The following is a 21,031-nucleotide window of genomic DNA, read 5'->3' as shown; positions in this document are numbered from 1 at the left end:
TGTGTGGTATATACGGCACAGATGTCGTGCGCGGTATATGCGGCCCGGGTGTCGTGCGCGGTATATGTGGCGCTGGGTGTTGTGTGTGGTATATGCGGCACAGATGTCGTGCGTGGTATATGCGGCGCTGGGTGTCGTGCGCGGTATATACGGCCCGGGTGTCGTGCGCAGTACATGCGGCGCTGGGTGTTGTGCGCGGTATATGCGGCGCTGGGTGTTGTGCGCGGTATATGCGGCGCTGGGTGTCGTGCGCGGTATATGCGGCGCTGGGTGTCGTGCGCGGTATATGCGGCGCTGGGTGTCGTGCGCGGTATATGCGGCGCTGGGTGTCGTGCGCGGTATATGCGGCGCTGGGTGTCGTGCGCGGTATATGCGGCGCTGGGTGTTGTGTGTGTGTGTGGTATATGCGGCGCTGGGTGTCGTGCGCGGTATATGCGGCGCTGGGTGTTGTGTGTGGTATATGCGGCGCTGGGTGTCGTGTATGGTATATACGGCACAGATGTCGTGCGCGGTATATGCGGCGCTGGGTGTTGTGTGTGGTATATACGGCACAGATGTCGTGCGCGGTATATGCGGCCCGGGTGTCGTGCGCGGTATATGCGGCCCGGGTGTCGTGTGTGGTATATACGGCACAGATGTCGTGCGCGGTATATGCGGCCCAGGTGTCGTGCGCGGTATATGCGGCGCTGGTTGTTGTGTGTGGTATATGCGGCGCTGGGTGTCGTATGTGGTATATACGGCACAGATGTCGTGTGTGGTATATACGGCACAGATGTCGTGCGCGGTATATGCGGCCCGGGTGTCGTGTATGGTATATACGGCCCGGGTGTCGTGCGCGGTATATGTGGCGCTGGGTGTTGTGTGTGGTATATGCGGCACAGATGTCGTGCGTGGTATATGCGGCGCTGGGTGTCGTGCGCGGTATATACGGCCCGGGTGTCGTGTATGGTATATACGGCCCGGGTGTCGTGCGCAGTACATGCGGCGCTGGGTGTTGTGCGCGGTATATGCGGCGCTGGGTGTCGTGCGCGGTATATGCGGCGCTGGGTGTCGTGCGCGGTATATGCGGCGCTGGGTGTTGTGTGTGTGGTATATGCGGCGCTGGGTGTCGTGCGCGGTATATGCGGCGCTGGGTGTTGTGTGTGGTATATGCGGCGCTGGGTGTTGTGTGTGGTATATGCGGCGCTGGGTGTCGTGCGCGGTATATGCGGCGCTGGGTGTCGTGTGTGGTATATGCGGCCCGGGTGTCGTGCGCGGTATATGCGGCGCTGGGTGTCGTGCGCGGTATATGCGGCGCTGGGTGTTGTGCGCGGTATATGCGGCGCTGGGTGTCGTGCGCGGTATATGCGGCGCTGGGTGTTGTGTGCGGTATTTGCGGCCCGGGTGTCGTGCGCGGTATATGCGGCCCGGGTGTCGTACGCGGTATATGCGGCGCTGGGTGTCGTGCGTGGTATATGCGGCGCTGGGTGTCGTGTGTGGTATATGCGGCGCTGGGTGTCGTGTGTGGTATATGCGGCCCGGGTGTCGTGCGCGGTATATGCGGCGCTGGGTGTCGTGCGCGGTATATGCGGCGCTGGGTGTTGTGTGCGGTATATGCGGCCCGGGTGTCGTGCGCGGTATATGCGGCCCGGGTGTCGTGCGCGGTATATGCGGCCCAGGTGTCGTGCACGGTATATGCGGCCCAGGTGTCGTGCGCGGTATATGCGGCGCTGGGTGTCGTGTGTGGTATATGCGGCGCTGGGTGTCATGTGTGGTATATACGGCACAGATGTCGTGCGCGGTATATACGGCCCGGGTGTCGTGCGCGGTATATGCGGCCCGGGTGTCGTGCGCGGTATATGCGGCCCGGGTGTCGTGCGCGGTATATGCGGCCCAGGTGTCGTGCACGGTATATGCGGCCCAGGTGTCGTGCGCGGTATATGCGGCGCTGGGTGTCGTGCGTGGTATATGCGGCGCTGGGTGTCATGTGTGGTATATACGGCACAGATGTCGTGTGCGCTATTTGCGGCCCGGGTGTCGTGCGCGGTATATGCGGCCCGGGTGTCGTGCGCGGTATATGCGGCCCAGGTGTCGTGCACGGTATATGCGGCCCAGGTGTCGTGCGCGGTATATGCGGCGCTGGGTGTCGTGTGTGGTATATGCGGCGCTGGGTGTCGTGCGCGGTATATACGGCCCGGGTGTCGTGCGCGGTATATGCGGCGCTGGGTGTCGTGCGCGGTATATACGGCCCGGGTGTCGTGTATGGTATATACGGCCCGGATGTCGTGCGCGGTATATGCGGCGCTGGGTGTTGTGTGTGGTATATGCGGCGCTGGGTGTCATGTGTGGTATGTACGGCACAGATGTCGTGCGCGGTATATGCGGCGCTGGGTGTCGTGTGTGGTATATGCGGCGCTGGGTGTCGTGTGTGGTATATACGGCCCGGGTGTCGTGCGCGGTATATGCGGCCCGGGTGTCGTGCGCGGTATATGCGGCCCGGGTGTCGTGTGCGGTATATGCGGCGCTGGGTGTCGTGTGTGGTATATGCGGCGCTGGGTGTCGTGTGTGGTATAAGCGGCGCTGGGTGTCGTGTGTGGTATATACGGCCCAGGTGTCGTGCGCGGTATATGCGGCGCTGGGTGTCGTGTGTGGTATATGCGGCGCTGGGTGTCGTGTGTGGTATATACGGCGCTGGGTGTCGTGTGTGGTATATACGGCGCTGGGTGTCGTGTGTGGTATATACGGCACAGATGTCGTGCGCGGTATATGCGGCGCTGGGTGTTGTGTGTGCTATATACGGCACAGATGTCGTGCGCGGTATATACGGCCCGGGTGTCGTGTGTGGTATATACGGCACAGATGTCGTGCGCGGTATATGCGGCCCAGGTGTCGTGTGTGGTATATGCGGCGCTGGGTGTCGTGTGTGGTATATACGGCACAGATGTCGTGCGCGGTATATACGGCCCGGGTGTCGTGTGTGGTATATACGGCACAGATGTCGTGCGCGGTATATGCGGCCCGGGTGTCGTGTGTGGTATATGCGGCGCTGGGTGTCGTGTGTGGTATATACGGCCCAGGTGTCGTGCGCGGTATATGCGGCGCTGGGTGTCGTGTGTGGTATATACGGCACAGATGTCGTGTGTGGTATATACGGCACAGATGTCGTGCGCGGTATATGCGGCCCGGGTGTCGTGCGCGGTATATGCGGCCCGGGTGTCGTGCGCGGTATATGCGGCGCTGGGTGTCGTGTGTGGTATATGCGGCGCTGGGTGTCGTGCGCGGTATATGCGGCCCGGGTGTCGTGCGCGGTATATGCGGCCCGGGTGTCGTGCGCGGTATATGCGGCCCGGGTGTCGTGTGCGGTATATGCGGCGCTGGGTGTCGTGTGTGGTATATGCGGCGCTGGGTGTCGTGTGTGGTATCTGCGGCGCTGGGTGTCGTGTGTGGTATATACGGCACAGATGTCGTGCGCGGTATATGCGGCGCTGGGTGTCGTGTGTGGTATATACGGCACAGATGTCGTGCGCGGTATATGCGGCGCTGGGTGTCGTGCGCGGTATATGCGGCGCTGGTTGTCGTGCGCGGTATATGCGGCTCTGGGTGTCGTGCGCGGTATATGCGGCGCTGGGTGTCGTGTGTGGTATATACGGCACAGATGTCGTGCGCGGTATATGCGGCCCAGGTGTCGTGCGCGGTATATGCGGCGCTGGGTGTCGTGTGTGGTATATACGGCACAGATGTCGTGTGTGGTATATACGGCACAGATGTCGTGCGCGGTATATGCGGCCCGGGTGTCGTGCGCGGTATATGCGGCCCGGGTGTCGTGCGCGGTATATGCGGCGCTGGGTGTCGTGTGTGGTATATGCGGCGCTGGGTGTCGTGCGCGGTATATGCGGCCCGGGTGTCGTGCGCGGTATATGCGGCCCGGGTGTCGTGCGCGGTATATGCGGCCCGGGTGTCGTGTGCGGTATATGCGGCGCTGGGTGTCGTGTGTGGTATATGCGGCGCTGGGTGTCGTGTGTGGTATATGCGGCGCTGGGTGTCGTGTGTGGTATATACGGCACAGATGTCGTGCGCGGTATATGCGGCGCTGGGTGTCGTGTGTGGTATATACGGCACAGATGTCGTGCGCGGTATATGCGGCGCTGGGTGTCGTGCGCGGTATATGCGGCGCTGGGTGTCGTGTGTGGTATATGCGGCGCTGGGTGTCGTGTGTGGTATATACGGCACAGATGTCGTGTGTGGTATATACGGCACAGATGTCGTGCGCGGTATATGCGGCCCGGGTGTCGTGTATGGTATATACGGCCCGGGTGTCGTGCACGGTATATGCGGCGCTGGGTGTTGTGTGTGGTATATGCGGCACAGATGTCGTGCGTAGTATATGCGGCGCTGGGTGTCGTGCGCGGTATATATGGCCTGGGTGTCGTGCGCAGTACATGCGGCGCTGGGTGTTGTGTGTGGTATATGCGGCGCTGGGTGTCGTGCGCGGTATATGCGGCGCTGGGTGTCGTGCGCGGTATATACGGCACAGATGTCGTGTGTGGTATATACGGCACAGATGTCGTGCGCGGTATATGCGGCCCGGGTGTCGTGCGCGGTATATGCGGCGCTGGGTGTTGTGTGTGGTATATGCGGCCCGGGTGTCGTGTGTGGTATATGCGGCGCTGGGTGTCGTGCGCGGTATATGCGGCCCGGGTGTCGTGCGCGGTATATGCGGCGCTGGGTGTTGTGTGTGGTATATGCGGCCCGGGTGTCGTGTGTGGTATATGCGGCGCTGGGTGTCGTGTGTGGTATATGCGGCGCTGGGTGTCGTGTGTGTGGTATATACGGCACAGATGTCGTGCGCGGTATATGCGGCGCTGGGTGTCGTGTGTGTGGTATATGCGGCGCTGGGTGTCGTGTGTGGTATATACGGCACAGATGTCGTGCGCGGTATATGCGGCGCTGGGTGTCGTGTGTGGTATATGCGGCGCTGGGTGTCGTGTGTGGTATAAGCGGCGCTGGGTGTCGTGTGTGGTATATGCGGCCCGGGTGTCGTGCGCGGTATATATGGCCCGGGTGTCGTGCGCAGTACATGCGGCGCTGGGTGTTGTGTGTGGTATATGCGGCGCTGGGTGTTGTGTGTGGTATATGCGGCGCTGGGTGTTGTGTGTGGTATATGCGGCGCTGGGTGTTGTGTGTGGTATATGCGGCGCTGGGTGTCGTGTGTGGTATATACGGCACAGATGTCGTGTGTGGTATATACGGCACAGATGTCGTGCGCGGTATATGCGGCCCGCGTGTCGTGTATGGTATATACGGCCCGGGTGTCGTGCGCGGTATATACGGCCCGGGTGTCGTGTGTGGTATATACGGCACAGATGTCGTGCGCGGTATATGCGGTGCTGGGTGTCGTGTGTGGTATATACGGCACAGATGTCGTGCGCGGTATATGCGGCCCGGGTGTCGTGTATGGTATATACGGCCCGGGTGTCGTGCACGGTATATGCGGCGCTGGGTGTTGTGTGTGGTATATGCGGCACAGATGTCGTGCGTAGTATATGCGGCGCTGGGTGTCGTGCGCGGTATATATGGCCTGGGTGTCGTGCGCAGTACATGCGGCGCTGGGTGTTGTGTGTGGTATATGCGGCGCTGGGTGTCGTGCGCGGTATATATGGCCTGGGTGTCGTGCGCAGTACATGCGGCGCTGGGTGTTGTGTGTGGTATATGCGGCGCTGGGTGTCGTGTGTGGTATATACGGCACAGATGTCGTGTGTGGTATATACGGCACAGATGTCGTGCGCGGTATATGCGGCCCGGGTGTCGTGTATGGTATATACGGCCCGGGTGTCGTGCGCGGTATATGCGGCGCTGGGTGTTGTGTGTGGTATATGCGGCGCTGGGTGTTGTGTGTGTGGTATATGCGGCGCTGGGTGTTGTGTGTGGTATATGCGGCGCTGGGTGTTGTGTGTGGTATATGCAGCGCTGGGTGTCGTGCGCGGTATATGCGGCGCTGGGTGTCGTGTGTGGTATATGCGGCGCTGGGTGTTGTGTGCGGTATTTGCGGCCCGGGTGTTGTGTGTGGTATATACGGCACAGATGTCGTGTGTGGTATATACGGCACAGATGTCGTGCGCGGTATATGCGGCCCGAGTGTCGTGTATGGTATATACGGCCCGGGTGTCGTGCGCGGTATATGCGGCGCTGGGTGTCGTGTGTGGTATATGCGGCGCTGGGTGTCGTGTGTGGTATATACGGCACAGATGTCGTGTGTGGTATATACGGCACAGATGTCGTGCGCGGTATATGCGGCCCGGGTGTCGTGTATGGTATATACGGCCCGGGTGTCGTGCACGGTATATGCGGCGCTGGGTGTTGTGTGTGGTATATGCGGCGCTGGGTGTTGTGTGTGTGGTATATGCGGCGCTGGGTGTTGTGTGTGGTATATGCGGCACAGATGTCGTGCGTAGTATATGCGGCGCTGGGTGTCGTGCGCGGTATATATGGCCTGGGTGTCGTGCGCAGTACATGCGGCGCTGGGTGTTGTGTGTGGTATATGCGGCGCTGAGTGTCGTGTGTGGTATATACGGCACAGATGTCGTGTGTGGTATATACGGCACAGATGTCGTGCGCGGTATATGCGGCCCGGGTGTCGTGTATGGTATATACGGCCCGGGTGTCGTGCGCGGTATATGCGGCGCTGGGTGTTGTGTGTGGTATATGCGGCGCTGGGTGTTGTGTGTGTGGTATATGCGGCGCTGGGTGTTGTGTGTGGTATATGCGGCGCTGGGTGTTGTGTGTGGTATATGCAGCGCTGGGTGTCGTGCGCGGTATATGCGGCGCTGGGTGTCGTGTGTGGTATATGCGGCGCTGGGTGTTGTGTGCGGTATTTGCAGCCCGGGTGTTGTGTGTGGTATATACGGCACAGATGTCGTGTGTGGTATATACGGCACAGATGTCGTGCGCGGTATATGCGGCCCGAGTGTCGTGTATGGTATATACGGCCCGGGTGTCGTGCGCGGTATATGCGGCGCTGGGAGTCGTGTGTGGTATATGCGGCGCTGGGTGTCGTGTGTGGTATATACGGCACAGATGTCGTGTGTGGTATATACGGCACAGATGTCGTGCGCGGTATATGCGGCCCGGGTGTCGTGTATGGTATATACGGCCCGGGTGTCGTGCGCGGTATATGCGGCGCTGGGTGTTGTGTGTGGTATATGCGGCGCTGGGTGTTGTGTGTGTGGTATATGCGGCGCTGGGTGTTGTGTGTGGTATATGCGGCGCTGGGTGTCGTGCGCGGTATATGCGGCGCTGGGTGTCGTGTGTGGTATATGCGGCGCCGGGTGTCGTGTGTGGTATATGCGGCGCCGGGTGTCGTGCGTGGTATATGCGGCGCCGGGTGTCGTGTGTGGTATATGCGGCGCCGGGTGTCGTGTGTGGTATATGCGGCGCTGGGTGTCGCGCGGGTGGCATACACCACGTATAGCGAGCTGTTTCTGTGTGTTGCAGCGCTCAGTTTGTGTCACGTGAGGAGCCCCGGATGTGACAATGAGACGGCCGCCTGCGCTGATCCCGCCGGTGTCGCCTTCTGCCAGTGTAAGCCCGGCTACTTCAAATACAGCAAAACTGACCATTCATGTCGAGGTGAGACCCCAATATCTGAGCCCTCACATCCGTGCGTTCAGGGCTCTGTGGTTCTTGTGTGGGGGGTGAGGACGGGTCGGTGCAGGGTCTGGGGCTGAGACTGACACTCGGGGCTGAGACTGACACTCGGGGCTGAGACTGACACTCGGGGCTGAGACTGATACTCGGGGCTGATCTAATGCTTTTTTTCTATCCTCAGCCTGTGATGATGGCTACAAACTGGACAATGGCGCCTGTGTGAGGTGAGGAGGGGACGGCGCGGCCGTGGGGGGTTGTGTCATGTGATGGCGAGGCCCGGCGTCTGCGTCATCCTACACTTCATACCAGTGACACCACATCCTCCTGGACCGGAAAGTGCCTTACAATTGTCTTTGCATTTTAATTCCTCACAATTTTCAATATGTCTGCTTGCTGTCAGTGAATGAGAGCATTGACTCCAGTGAAAGCACAGACCCCACCACTGAGCCCACAGACCCCACCACTGAGCCCCTGAGCCCACAGACCCCAATACTGAGCCCACAGACCGCCCACCACTTAGCCCAATCCCCCCCCCCCCCGGCTGAGCCCAAGACCCCACCACTGACCTCCTGAGCCCACCACTGAGCTCACAGACCGCTCACCACTGAGCCCACAGACCCCACCACTGAGCTCACAAACCCCACAACTGAGCCCACAGACCCCACCAATAAGCCCACAGACCCCCACCACTAAGCCAACAGACCCCACTACTGAGCTCACCTCTGAGCCCACAGTCCCCACCACTGAGCCCACAGTCCCCACCACTGAGCCCACAGACCTCTCCACTGAGCCCACAGAGCCCACCACTGAGCCCACAGACCCCCACCTGACCCACAGACCCCACTACTGAGCCCACAGACCCCCCACTGACCCACAGACCCCACTACTGAGCCCACAGACCCCCACCACTGAGCCGACCAATGAGCCCCCGACTGAGCCCACAGACCCCTCTACTGAGCCCACAGACCCCACCACTGAGCTCACAAACCCCACCACTGAGCCCACAGACCCCCCTCATTGAGCCCACAGACCCCACCACTGAGCTCACCTCTGAGCCCACAGAGCCCACCACAGACCTCCCCAGAGCCCACAGAGTTCACCACTGAGCCCACAAATCCCACCGTAGACCCCACCATTGAGCCTGCAGACCCCACCACTGAGTCCGCAGACCCCCCACAGAGCCCACCACTGAGCCCACAGAACCCACCACTGAGCCCACCGACCCCCCAACTGGTCCCACCACAGAGCACTGACTTCTCACAGGGTCTGCTGCAATCTATTACAACCTCTAAGGGTATTTCATTACAAGCAGAGTTGAAAATGGCAAAGAATTGGATGAAAGTCTACTTAGCCTCATTAACTGCACCGGCCCTTTAATGTCCGTGACTGACACCGAGGGTGACATTTATGGACACAAACAAAGCAGCCAATCACATCACAGCTTTCATTTTCTAATCGTTGGCAGATTAATAAAAGCTGGAATCTGATTGGTCACTCTGTGCGTTACTCAACATCACCACGTAAAATCCTGGGTTTCTCTGTGCAGTGAACACCATCGTGTCTTTGTTTTCCAGGTGTCTCTTTGGCCTTGGAGGATTCAACTGCTCGAACCGTAAGTCGGGGGGACACTGTGTGTCATGGTGTCGGGGGGACATTGTGTGTCGGGGGGGGGGGACACACTGTGTGTCGGGGTGACACTGTGTTCTGGGGTGTCGGGGGGACACTGTGTTCTGGGGTGTCGGGGGGGACATTGTGTGTCAGGGGGGGGGGACATTGTGTGCCGTGGTGTCGGGGGGACACTGTGTGTCGTGGGGACACTGTGTGTCATGGTGTCGGGGGGACACTGTGTGCCGGGGGGTCGGGGAGACACTGTGTGCCGTGGTGTCGGGGGGACACTGTGTGTCGGGGTGACACTGTGTGCCGGGGTGTCGGGGGGACACTGTGTGCCGTGGTGTCGGGGGGGACACTGTGTTCTGGGGTGTCGGGGGGACACTCTGTGTCGTGGTGTCGGGGGGACATTGTGTGTCGGGGGGGGGGGACACACTGTGTGTCGGGGTGACACTGTGTTCTGGGGTGTCGGGGGGACACTGTGTTCTGGGGTGTCGGGGGGGACATTGTGTGTCAGGGGGGGGGGACATTGTGTGCCGTGGTGTCGGGGGGACACTGTGTGTCGTGGGGACACTGTGTGTCATGGTGTCGGGGGGACACTGTGTGCCGGGGGGTCGGGGAGACACTGTGTGCCGTGGTGTCGGGGGGACACTGTGTGTCGGGGTGACACTGTGTGCCGGGGTGTCGGGGGGACACTGTGTGCCGGGGTGTCGGGGGGGACACTGTGTGCCGTGGTGTCGGGGGGGACACTGTGTGCCGGGGTGTCGGGGAGACACTGTGTGCCGTGGTGTCGGGGGGACACTGTGTGTCGGGGTGACACTGTGTGCCGGGGTGTCGGGGAGACACTGTGTGCCGTGGTGTCGGGGGGACACTGTGTGCCGGGGGTGACGCTGTGTGCTGGGGTGTCGGGGGGGGACACTGTGTGTCGTGGTGTCGGGGGGACACTGTGTGCTGGGGTGTCAGGGGGGACACTGTGTTCTGGGGTGTCGGAGGACACTGTGTGCCGGGGGGACTCTGTGTCGTGGTGTCGGGGGGACATTGTGTGTCGGGGGGGGGGGGGGGACACTGTGTGCCTAGGGGACACTGTGTTCTGTTGTGTCGGGGGGACACTGTGTTCTGGGGTGTCGGGGGGACACTGTGTGCCGGGGTGTCGGGGAGACACTGTGTGCCAGGGTGTCGGGGAGACACTGTGTGCCGTGGTGTCGGGGGGACACTGTGTGCCGGGGGGGACACTGTGTGTCGGGGGGGACACTGTGTGCTGGGGTGTCGGGGGGGACACTGTGTGCTGGGGTGTCGGCGGGGACACTGTGTGTCGGGGGGACACTGTGTTCTGGGGTGTCGGGGGGGGACACTGTGTGCCGTGGTGTCGGGGGAGACACTGTGTGTCGTGGTGTCGGGGGGGACACTGTGTGTCGTGGTGTCGGGGGGGACACTGTGTGCTGGGGTGTCGGGGGGGACACTGTGTGCTGGGGTGTCGGCGGGGACACTGTGTGTCGGGGGGACACTGTGTTCTGGGGTGTCGGGGGGGGACACTGTGTCGTGGTGTCGGGGGGACACTGTGTTCTGGGGTGTCAGGGGGGGACACTGTGTCATGGTGTCGGGGGGACACTGTGTTCTGGGGTGTCGGAGGACACTGTGTGCCGGGGGGGGGGGGACACTGTGTGCAGGGGGGGACGCTGTGTGCTGGGGTGTCGGGGGGGACACTGTGTGTCGTGCTGTCGGGGGGACACTGTGTGCTGGGGTGTCGGGGGGGACACTGTGTGCTGGGGTGTCGGCGGGGACACTGTGTGTCGGGGGGACACTGTGTTCTGGGGTGTCGGGGGGGGACACTGTGTCGTGGTGTCGGGGGGACACTGTGTTCTGGGGTGTCGGAGGACACTGTGTGCCGGGGGGGGGGGACACTGTGTGTCGGGGGGACACTGTGTTCTGGGGTGTCGGGGGGACACTGTGTGCCGTGGTGTCGGGGGGACATTGTGTGTCGGGGGGGGGGGGGGACACTGTGTGTCGGGGTGACACTGTGTGCCGGGGTGTCGGGGGGACACTGTGTGCTGTGGTGTCGGGGAGACACTGTGTGCCGTGGTGTCGGGGGGACACTGTGTGCCGTGGTGTCGGGGGGACACTGTGTGCCGGGGTGTCGGGGAGACACTGTGTGCCGGGGTGTCGGGGGGACACTGTGTGTCGGGGGGGACGCTGTGTGCTGGGGTGTCGGGGGGGACACTGTGTGTCGTGGTGTCGGGGGGACACTGTGCCGTGGTGTCGGGGGGGACACTGTGTGCCGGGGTGTCGGGGAGACACTGTGTGCCGTGGTGTCGGGGGGGACACTGTGTGCCGGGGAGTCGGGGAGACACTGTGTGCCGTGGTGTCGGGGGGACACTGTGTGCCGGGGGTGACGCTGTGTGCTGGGGTGTCGGTGGGGACACTGTGTGTCGTGGTGTCGGGGGGACACTGTGTGCTGGGGTGTCAGGGGGGACACTGTGTTCTGGGGTGTCGGAGGACACTGTGTGCCGGGGGGACTCTGTGTCGTGGTGTCGGGGGGACATTGTGTGTCGGGGGGGGGGACACTGTGTGCCTAGGGGACACTGTGTTCTGTTGTGTCGGGGGGACACTGTGTTCTGGGGTGTCGGGGGGACACTGTGTGCCGGGGTGTCGGGGAGACACTGTGTGCCGGGGTGTCGGGGAGACACTGTGTGCCGTGGTGTCGGGGGGACACTGTGTGCCGGGGTGTCGGGGAGACACTGTGTGCCGTGGTGTCGGGGGGACACTGTGTGCCGGGGGGGACACTGTGTGTCGGGGGGGACACTGTGTGCTGGGGTGTCGGGGGGGACACTGTGTGCTGGGGTGTCGGCGGGGACACTGTGTGTCGGGGGGACACTGTGTTCTGGGGTGTCGGGGGGGGACACTGTGTGCCGTGGTGTCGGGGGAGACACTGTGTGTCGTGGTGTCGGGGGGGACACTGTGTGTCGTGGTGTCGGGGGGGACACTGTGTGCTGGGGTGTCGGGGGGGACACTGTGTGCTGGGGTGTCGGCGGGGACACTGTGTGTCGGGGGGACACTGTGTTCTGGGGTGTCGGGGGGGGACACTGTGTCGTGGTGTCAGGGGGACACTGTGTTCTGGGGTGTCAGGGGGGGACACTGTGTCATGGTGTCGGGGGGACACTGTGTTCTGGGGTGTCGGAGGACACTGTGTGCCGGGGGGGGGGGGGACACTGTGTGCAGGGGGGGACGCTGTGTGCTGGGGTGTCGGGGGGGACACTGTGTGTCGTGCTGTCGGGGGGACACTGTGTGCTGGGGTGTCGGCGGGGACACTGTGTGTCGGGGGGACACTGTGTTCTGGGGTGTCGGGGGGGGACACTGTGTCGTGGTGTCGGGGGGACACTGTGTTCTGGGGTGTCGGAGGACACTGTGTGCCGGGGGGGGGGGGGGGACACTGTGTGTCGGGGGGACACTGTGTTCTGGGGTGTCGGGGGGACACTGTGTGCCGTGGTGTCGGGGGGACATTGTGTGTCGGGGGGGGACACTGTGTGTCGGGGTGACACTGTGTGCCGGGGTGTCGGGGGGACACTGTGTGCTGTGGTGTCGGGGAGACACTGTGTGCCGTGGTGTCGGGGGGACACTGTGTGCCGTGGTGTCGGGGGGACACTGTGTGCCGGGGTGTCGGGGAGACACTGTGTGCCGGGGTGTCGGGGGGACACTGTGTGTCGGGGGGGACGCTGTGTGCTGGGGTGTCGGGGGGGACACTGTGTGTCGTGGTGTCGGGGGGACACTGTGTGCTGGGGTGTCGGGGGGGACACTGTGTGCTGGGGTGTCGGCGGGGACACTGTGTCGGGGGGACACTGTGTTCTGGGGTGTCGGGGGGGGGGGGACACTGTGTGCCGGGGGGACACTGTGTTCTGGGGTGTCGGGGGGACACTCTGTGTCGTGGTGTCGGGGGGACATTGTGTGCCGTGGTGTCGGGGGGACACTGTGTGTCGGGGTGACACTGTGTGCTGGGGTGTCGGGGAGACACTGTGTGCCGGGGGGGATGCTGTGTGCTGGGGTGTCGGGGGGGACACTGTGTGTCGTGGGGACACTGTGTGCTGGGGTGTCGGGGGGGACACTGTGTGCCGGGGTGTCGGGGGGGGGGGGGGGGGGGCACTGTGTGCCGGGGGGGACACTGTGTCGTGGTGTCGGGGGGACACTGTGTTCTGGGGTGTCGGGGGGGACACTGTGTCGTGGTGTCGGGGGGGACACTGTGTTCTGGGGTGTCGGAGGACACTGTGTGCCGAGGGGACACTGTGTGCCGGGGGGACACTGTGTGCCGGGGTGTCGGGGGGGGCACTGTGTGCCGGGGGGGACACTGTGTCGTGGTGTCGGGGGGACACTGTGTCGTGGTGTCGGGGGGACACTGTGTCGTGGTGTCGGGGGGACACTGTGTCTCGTGTGTGATCTGTACAAGATAACATCTTACAATAAAATTCTCCTTGTTGCCCACAGCAACCAATCAGAGCTCAGCTTTCATTTTACCTCAGCAGTGTAAGAAATGGCCTCTGCGGAGGGCGTCCTGTTGTGGATTGTGACTATGAGGATAGGGATTGTGACTATGGGGGCAGGGATTGTGACTATGGGGGCAGGGATTGTGACTATGGGGGCAGGGATTGTGACTATGGGGGCAGGGATTGTGACTATGGGGACAGGGATTGTGACTATGGGGACAGGGATTGTGACTATGGGGGCAGGGATTGTGACTACGGGGCAGGGATTGTGACTACGGGGCAGGGATTGTGACTATGAGGATAGGGATTGTGACTATGGGGACAGGGATTGTGACTATGGGGGCAGGGATTGTGACTATGGGGGCAGGGATTGTGACTATGGGGACAGGGATTGTGACTATGGGGGCAGGGATTGGGACTATGGGGACAGGGATTGTGACTATGGGGACAAGGATTGTGACTATGGGGACAGGGATTGTGACTATGGGGGCAGGGATTGTGACTATGGGGACAAGGATTGTGACTATGGGGGCAGGGGTCCTGTATCAGGTTCATTCACAGGACGTGTAGGATGAGGGGTCACCATTCTGCAGGTTTTATCTGTGGAGTGATCTGAAGGGTCAAATGTATGAACTGATCACCGGACACCGAGTATGTAACGTGTGATGCCTGACCCTGATGAGATGGGCAGAGCCGCTGCCAGACACCGCGTCTCCAGGAGCCGGGCCGAACAAACCACACAAGCAAAATGGATCTGCTGTCCCCGTGTATATAACGGGGTGTTGTAGACAAACTCTATATTACGGGGCGCCAGCCCTATATACAGTAGGGCTACGTGGACGAGACCTCCATATAACGGGGCGACGTGGACGAGACCTCCATATAACGGGGCGACGTGGACGAGACCTCCATATAACGGGGCGACGTGGACGAGACCTCCATATAACGGGGCGACGTGGACGAGACCTCCATATAACGGGGCGACGTGGACGAGACCTCCATATAACGGGGCGACGTAGAGGAGACCTCCATATAACGGGGCGACGTGGACGAGACCTCCATATAACGGGGCGACGTGGACGAGACCTCCATATAACGGGGCGACGTGGACGAGACCTCCATATAACGGGGCGACGTAGAGGAGACCTCCATATAACGGGGCGACGTGGACGAGACCTCCATATAACGGGGCAACGTAGACGAGACCTCCATATAACGGGGCGACGTAGACTAGACCTCCATATAACGGGGCGACGTGGACGAGACCTCCATATAACGGGGCGACGTAGAGGAGACCTCCATATAACGGGGCGACGTAGACTAGACCTCCATATAACGGGGCGACGTGGACGAGACCTCCATATAACGGGGCGACGTGGACGAGATCTCCATATAACGGGGCGACGTAGACTAGACCTCCATATAACGGGGCGACGTGGACGAGATCTCCATATAACGGGGCGACGTGGACGAGACCTCCATATAACGGGGCGACGTGGACGAGACCTCCATATAACGGGGCGACGTAGAGGAGACCTCCATATAACGGGGCGACGTGGACGAGATCTCCATATAACGGGGCGACGTAGACTAGACCTCCATATAACGGGGCGACGTGGACGAGATCTCCATATAACGGGGCGACGTGGACCAGTTCTCTAATAATAGGGGGCTGTAGATGAGCTCTCTATATAATGGGGGGGCTGTAGACGAGCTCTCTATATAATAGGGGCCTGTAGATGAGCTCTCTATATAATGGGGGCTGTAGACGAGCCCCTCTATATAATGGAGGCTGTAGACGAGCCCCTCTATATAATGGGGGGCTGTAGACGAGCTCTCTATATAATGGGGGGCTGTAGACGAGCCCCTCTATATAATGGGGGGCTGTAGACGAGCTCTCTGTATGATGGGGGGGTTGTGTCATGGAGGGTCTCATTACTTATGTTCTGTGCCGCCTCCGTCACTCTCTGTTTTACATATGGGGATTATCTGGCTGCATTGAGGGGACAGTGCAAGGTCAGTGTGGAGTCGGGGGTCTCAGGAGGTAGGGTGGGAGTCTGCAGCTGACAGAAAAAGATTATTTACTATGAAAGAAGAGGAATCCATGAGAGCAGACACATTATCTCCCCATCCCAGGGCCTGACACCAGGACGAGGTCATACATCATACATGAGATTGGTTGTATGTTCACTGCACACAGGGCGGCCCTGTGTTACTGTCTGCAAGAGTGACACCTGGTGGACACTCAGTGTAATGACAGGAGACCCCAATACACAACACAAACAGTGCCCATAGTATAATAATGTATCCAGCACAGAGCCCCCCCAGTATAATAATGTATCCAGCACAGAGCGCCCCCCAGTATAATAATGTATCCAGCACAGAGCCCCCCCAGTATAATAATGTATCCAGCACAGAGCGCCCCCAGTATAATAATGTATCCAGCACAGAGCCCCCCCTGTATAATAATGTATCCAGCACAGAGCCCCCCCAGTATAATAATGTATCCAGCACAGAGCCCCCCCAGTATAATAATGTATCCAGCACAGAGCGCCCCCCAGTATAATAATGTATCCAGCACAGAGCGCTCCCCCCAGTATAATAATGTATCCAGCACAGAGCCCCCCCCAGTATAATAATGTATCCAGCACAGAGCGCCCCCCAGTATAATAATGTATCCTGCACAGAGCCCCCCCAGTATAATAATGTATCCAGCACAGAGCGCCCCCAGTATAATAATGTATCCAGCACAGAGCGCCCCCAGTATAATAATGTATCCAGCACAGAGCGCCCCCAGTATAATAATGTATCCAGCACAGAGCGCCCCCCAGTATAATAATGTATCCAGCACAGAGCTCCCCCAGTATAATAATGTATCCAGCACAGAGCGCCCCCCAGTATAATAATGTATCCAGCACAGAGCGCCCCCCAGTATAATAATGTATCCAGCACAGAGCGCCCCCTCAGTATAATAATGTATCCAGCACAGAGCGCCCCCCAGTATAATAATGTATCCAGCACAGAGCGCCCCCCAGTATAATAATGTATCCAGCACAGAGCGCCCCCAGTATAATAATGTATCCAGCACAGAGCGCCCCCAGTATAATAATGTATCCAGCACAGAGCGCCCCCCAGTATAATAATGTATCCAGCACAGAGCGCCCCCAGTATAATAATGTATCCTGCACAGAGCGCCCCCCAGTATAATAATGTATCCAGCACAGAGCGCCCCCAGTATAATAATGTATCCAGCACAGAGCGCCCCCAGTATAATAATGTATCCAGCACAGAGCGCCCCCCAGTATAATAATGTATCCAGCACAGAGCCCCCCCAGTATAATAATGTATCCAGCACAGAGCGCCCCCAGTATAATAATGTATCCAGCACAGAGCGCCCCCCAGTATAATAATGTATCCAGCACAGAGCCCCCCCAGTATAATAATGTATCCAGCACAGAGCTCCCCCAGTATAATAATGTATCCAGCACAGAGCGCCCCCCAGTATAATAATGTATCCAGCACAGAGCCCCCCCAGTATAATAATGTATCCAGCACAGAGCGCCCCCCAGTATAATAATGTATCCAGCACAGAGCCCCCCCAGTATAATAATGTATCCAGCACAGAGCTCCCCCCTGTATAATAATGTATCCAGCACAGAGCCCCCCCAGTATAATAATGTATCCTGCACAGAGCGCCCCCAGTATAATAATGTATCCAGCACAGAGCCCCCCCAGTATAATAATGTATCCAGCACAGAGCGCCCCCAGTATAATAATGTATCCAGCACAGAGCGCCCCCCAGTATAATAATGTATCCAGCACAGAGCGCCTCCCAGTATAATAATGTATCCAGCACAGAGCCCCCTCAGTATAATAATGTATCCAGCACAGAGCGCCCCCAGTATAATAATGTATCCAGCACAGAGCCCCCCCAGTATAATAATGTATCCAGCACAGAGCCCCCTCAGTATAATAATGTATCCAGCACAGAGCCCCCCCCAGTATAATAATGTATCCAGCACAGAGCCCCCCCAGTATAATAATGTATCCAGCACAGAGCGCCCCCAGTATAATAATGTATCCAGCACAGAGCCCCCCCAGTATAATAATGTATCCAGCACAGAGCGCCCCCTCAGTATAATAATGTATCCTGCACAGAGCCCCCCCAGTATAATAATGTATCCAGCACAGAGCGCCCCCAGTATAATAATGTATCCAGCACAGAGCGCCCCCCAGTATAATAATGTATCCAGCACAGAGCGCCCCCTCAGTATAATAATGTATCCAGCACAGAGCGCCCCCCAGTATAATAATGTATCCAGCACAGAGCGCCCCCCAGTATAATAATGTATCCAGCACAGAGCGCCCCCAGTATAATAATGTATCCAGCACAGAGCTCCCCCAGTATAATAATGTATCCTGCACAGAGCGTCCCCCAGTATAATAATGTATCCAGCACAGAGCGCCCCCAGTATAATAATGTATCCTGCACAGAGCCCCCCCAGTATAATAATGTATCCAGCACAGAGCCCCCCCAGTATAATAATGTATCCAGCACAGAGGCCCCCCAGTATAATAATGTATCCAGCACAGAGCTCCCCCAGTATAATAATGTATCCTGCACAGAGCGTCCCCCAGTATAATAATGTATCCAGCACAGAGCGCCCCCAGTATAATAATGTATCCAGCACAGAGCGCCCCCCAGTATAATAATGTATCCTGCACAGAGCCCCCCCAGTATAATAATGTATCCTGCACAGAGCGCCCCCAGTATAATAATGTATCCTGCACAGAGCCCCCCCAGTATAATAATGTATCCAGCACAGAGCGCCCCCAGTATAATAATGTATCCTGCACAGAGCCCCCCCAGTATAATAATGTATCCAGCACAGAGAGCCCCCCAGTATAATAATGTATCCAGCACAGAGCCCCCCCAGTATAATAATGTATCCAGCACAGAGCGCCCCCAGTATAATAATGTATCCAGCACAGAGCGCCCCCCAGTATAATAATGTATCCAGCACAGAGCTCCCCCAGTATAATAATGTATCCAGCACAGAGCGCCCCCAGTATAATAATGTATCCTGCACAGAGCCCCCCCAGTATAATAATGTATCCAGCACAGAGCGCCCCCAGTATAATAATGTATCCAGCACAGAGCCCCCCCAGTATAATAATGTATCCTGCACAGAGCGCCCCCAGTATAATAATGTATCCTGCACAGAGCCCCCCCAGTATAATAATGTATCCAGCACTGAGAGCCCCCCAGTATAATAATGTATCCAGCACAGAGCCCCCCCAGTATAATAATGTATCCAGCACAGAGCCCCCCCAGTATAATAATGTATCCAGCACAGAGCCCCCCCAGTATAATAATGTATCCAGCACAGAGAGCCCCCCAGTATAATAATGTATCCAGCACAGAGCCCCCCCAGTATAATAATGTATCCAGCACAGAGCGCCCCCAGTATAATAATGTATCCAGCACAGAGAGCCCCCCAGTATAATAATGTATCCAGCACAGAGCCCCCCCAGTATAATAATGTATCCAGCACAGAGCGCCCCCAGTATAATAATGTATCCAGCACAGAGCGCCCCCCAGTATAATAATGTATCCAGCACAGAGCGCCCCCCAGTATAATAATGTATCCAGCACAGAGCCCCCCCAGTATAATAATGTATCCAGCACAGAGCCCCCCCAGTATAATAATGTATCCAGCACAGAGCCCCCCCAGTATAATAATGTATCCAGCACAGAGCGCCCCCCAGTATAATAATGTATCCAGCACAGAGCGCCCCCCAGTATAATAATGTATCCAGCACAGAGCCCCCCCAGTATAATAATGTATCCAGCACAGAGCCCTCCCAGTATAATAATGTATCCAGCACAGAGCCCCCCCTGTATAATAATATATCCAGCACAGAGCCCCCCAGTATAATAATGTATCCAGCACAGAGCCCCCCCAGTATAATAATGTATCCAGCACAGAGCGCCCCCAGTATAATAATGTATCCAGCACAGAGCGCCCCCAGTATAATAATGTATCCAGCACAGAGCCCCCCCTGTATAATAATGTATCCAGCACAGAGCCCCCCCAGTATAATAATGTATCCAGCACAGAGCCCCCCCAGTATAATAATGTATCCAGCACAGAGCCCTCCCAGTATAATAATGTATCCAGCACAGAGCCCCCCCTGTATAATAATATATCCAGCACAGAGCCCCCCAGTATAATAATGTATCCAGCACAGAGCCCCCCCTGTATAATAATATATCCAGCACAGAGCGCCCCCCAGTATAATAATGTATTCAGCACAGAGCGCCCCCAGTATAATAATGTATCCAGCACAGAGCGCCCCCCAGTATAATAATGTATCCAGCACAGAGCGCCCCCCAGTATAATAATGTATCCAGCACAGAGCGTCCCCCAGTATAATAATGTATCCAGCACAGAGCGCCCCCAGTATAATAATGTATCCAGCACAGAGCCCCCCAGTATAATAATGTATCCAGCACAGAGCGCCCCCCAGTATAATAATGTATTCAGCACAGAGCGCCCCCAGTATAATAATGTATCCAGCACAGAGCGTCCCCCAGTATAATAATGTATCCAGCACAGAGCGCCCCCAGTATAATAATGTATCCAGCACAGAGCCCCCCAGTATAATAATGTATCCAGCACAGAGCGCCCCCCAGTATAATAATGTATCCAGCACAGAGCCCCCCCAGTATAATAATGTATCCAGCACAGAGCGCCCCCAGTATAATAATGTATCCAGCACAGAGCCCCCCCAGTATAATAATGTATCCAGCACAGAGCGCCCCCAGTATAATAATGTATCCAGCACAGAGCGCCCCCAGTATAATAATGTATCCAGCACAGAGCCCCCCCCGTATAATAATGTATCCAGCACAGAGCTCCCCCCTGTATAATAATATATCCAGCACAGAGCCCCCCCAGTATAATAATGTATCCAGCACAGAGCCCACCCAGTATAATAATGTATCCAGCACAGAGCGCCCCCAGTATAATAATGTATCCAGCACAGAGGCCCCCCAGTATAATAATGTATCCAGCACAGAGCGCCCCCAGTATAATAATGTATCCAGCACAGAGCCCCCCCAGTATAATAATGTATCCAGCACAGAGCCCCCCCAGTATAATAATGTATCCAGCACAGAGCGCCCCCAGTATAATAATGTATCCAGCACAGAGCGCCCCCAGTATAATAATGTATCCAGCACAGAGCCCCCCCAGTATAATAATGTATCCTGCACAGAGCGCCCCCAGTATAATAATGTATCCAGCACAGAGCCCCCCCAGTAT

The 21,031-nt window shown here is 58.2% G+C and overlaps 1 protein-coding gene across 2 annotated transcripts in view; it reads left to right on the top strand.

Annotated features, from left to right (window-relative positions):
- Positions 1 to 21,031, top strand: part of HEG1 (heart development protein with EGF like domains 1) — a 174,970-nt gene that overhangs the window by 102,351 nt on the left and 51,588 nt on the right. For both annotated transcript variants that reach the window (XR_012250709.1, XM_073647533.1), the window contains exons 8-10: positions 7,471 to 7,605; positions 7,805 to 7,847; positions 9,198 to 9,235. Coding sequence is in view for 1 of the 2 variants with exons in the window: in XM_073647533.1 (XP_073503634.1) it covers positions 7,471 to 7,605; positions 7,805 to 7,847; positions 9,198 to 9,235 (216 nt within the window). In the remaining variant the exon portion in view is untranslated. The remainder of the gene's footprint in view (positions 1 to 7,470; positions 7,606 to 7,804; positions 7,848 to 9,197; positions 9,236 to 21,031) is intronic.

The sequence above is a fragment of the Phyllobates terribilis genome, unplaced genomic scaffold, assembly GCF_046119375.1.
Source record: "Phyllobates terribilis strain yellow unplaced genomic scaffold, ASM4611937v1 Scaffold_9__5_contigs__length_417890890, whole genome shotgun sequence".
Taxonomy (NCBI): domain Eukaryota; kingdom Metazoa; phylum Chordata; class Amphibia; order Anura; family Dendrobatidae; genus Phyllobates; species Phyllobates terribilis.
The sequence above is the reverse complement of the archived record's forward strand: the minus strand, read 5'-3'. Positions and strand labels throughout refer to the sequence as shown.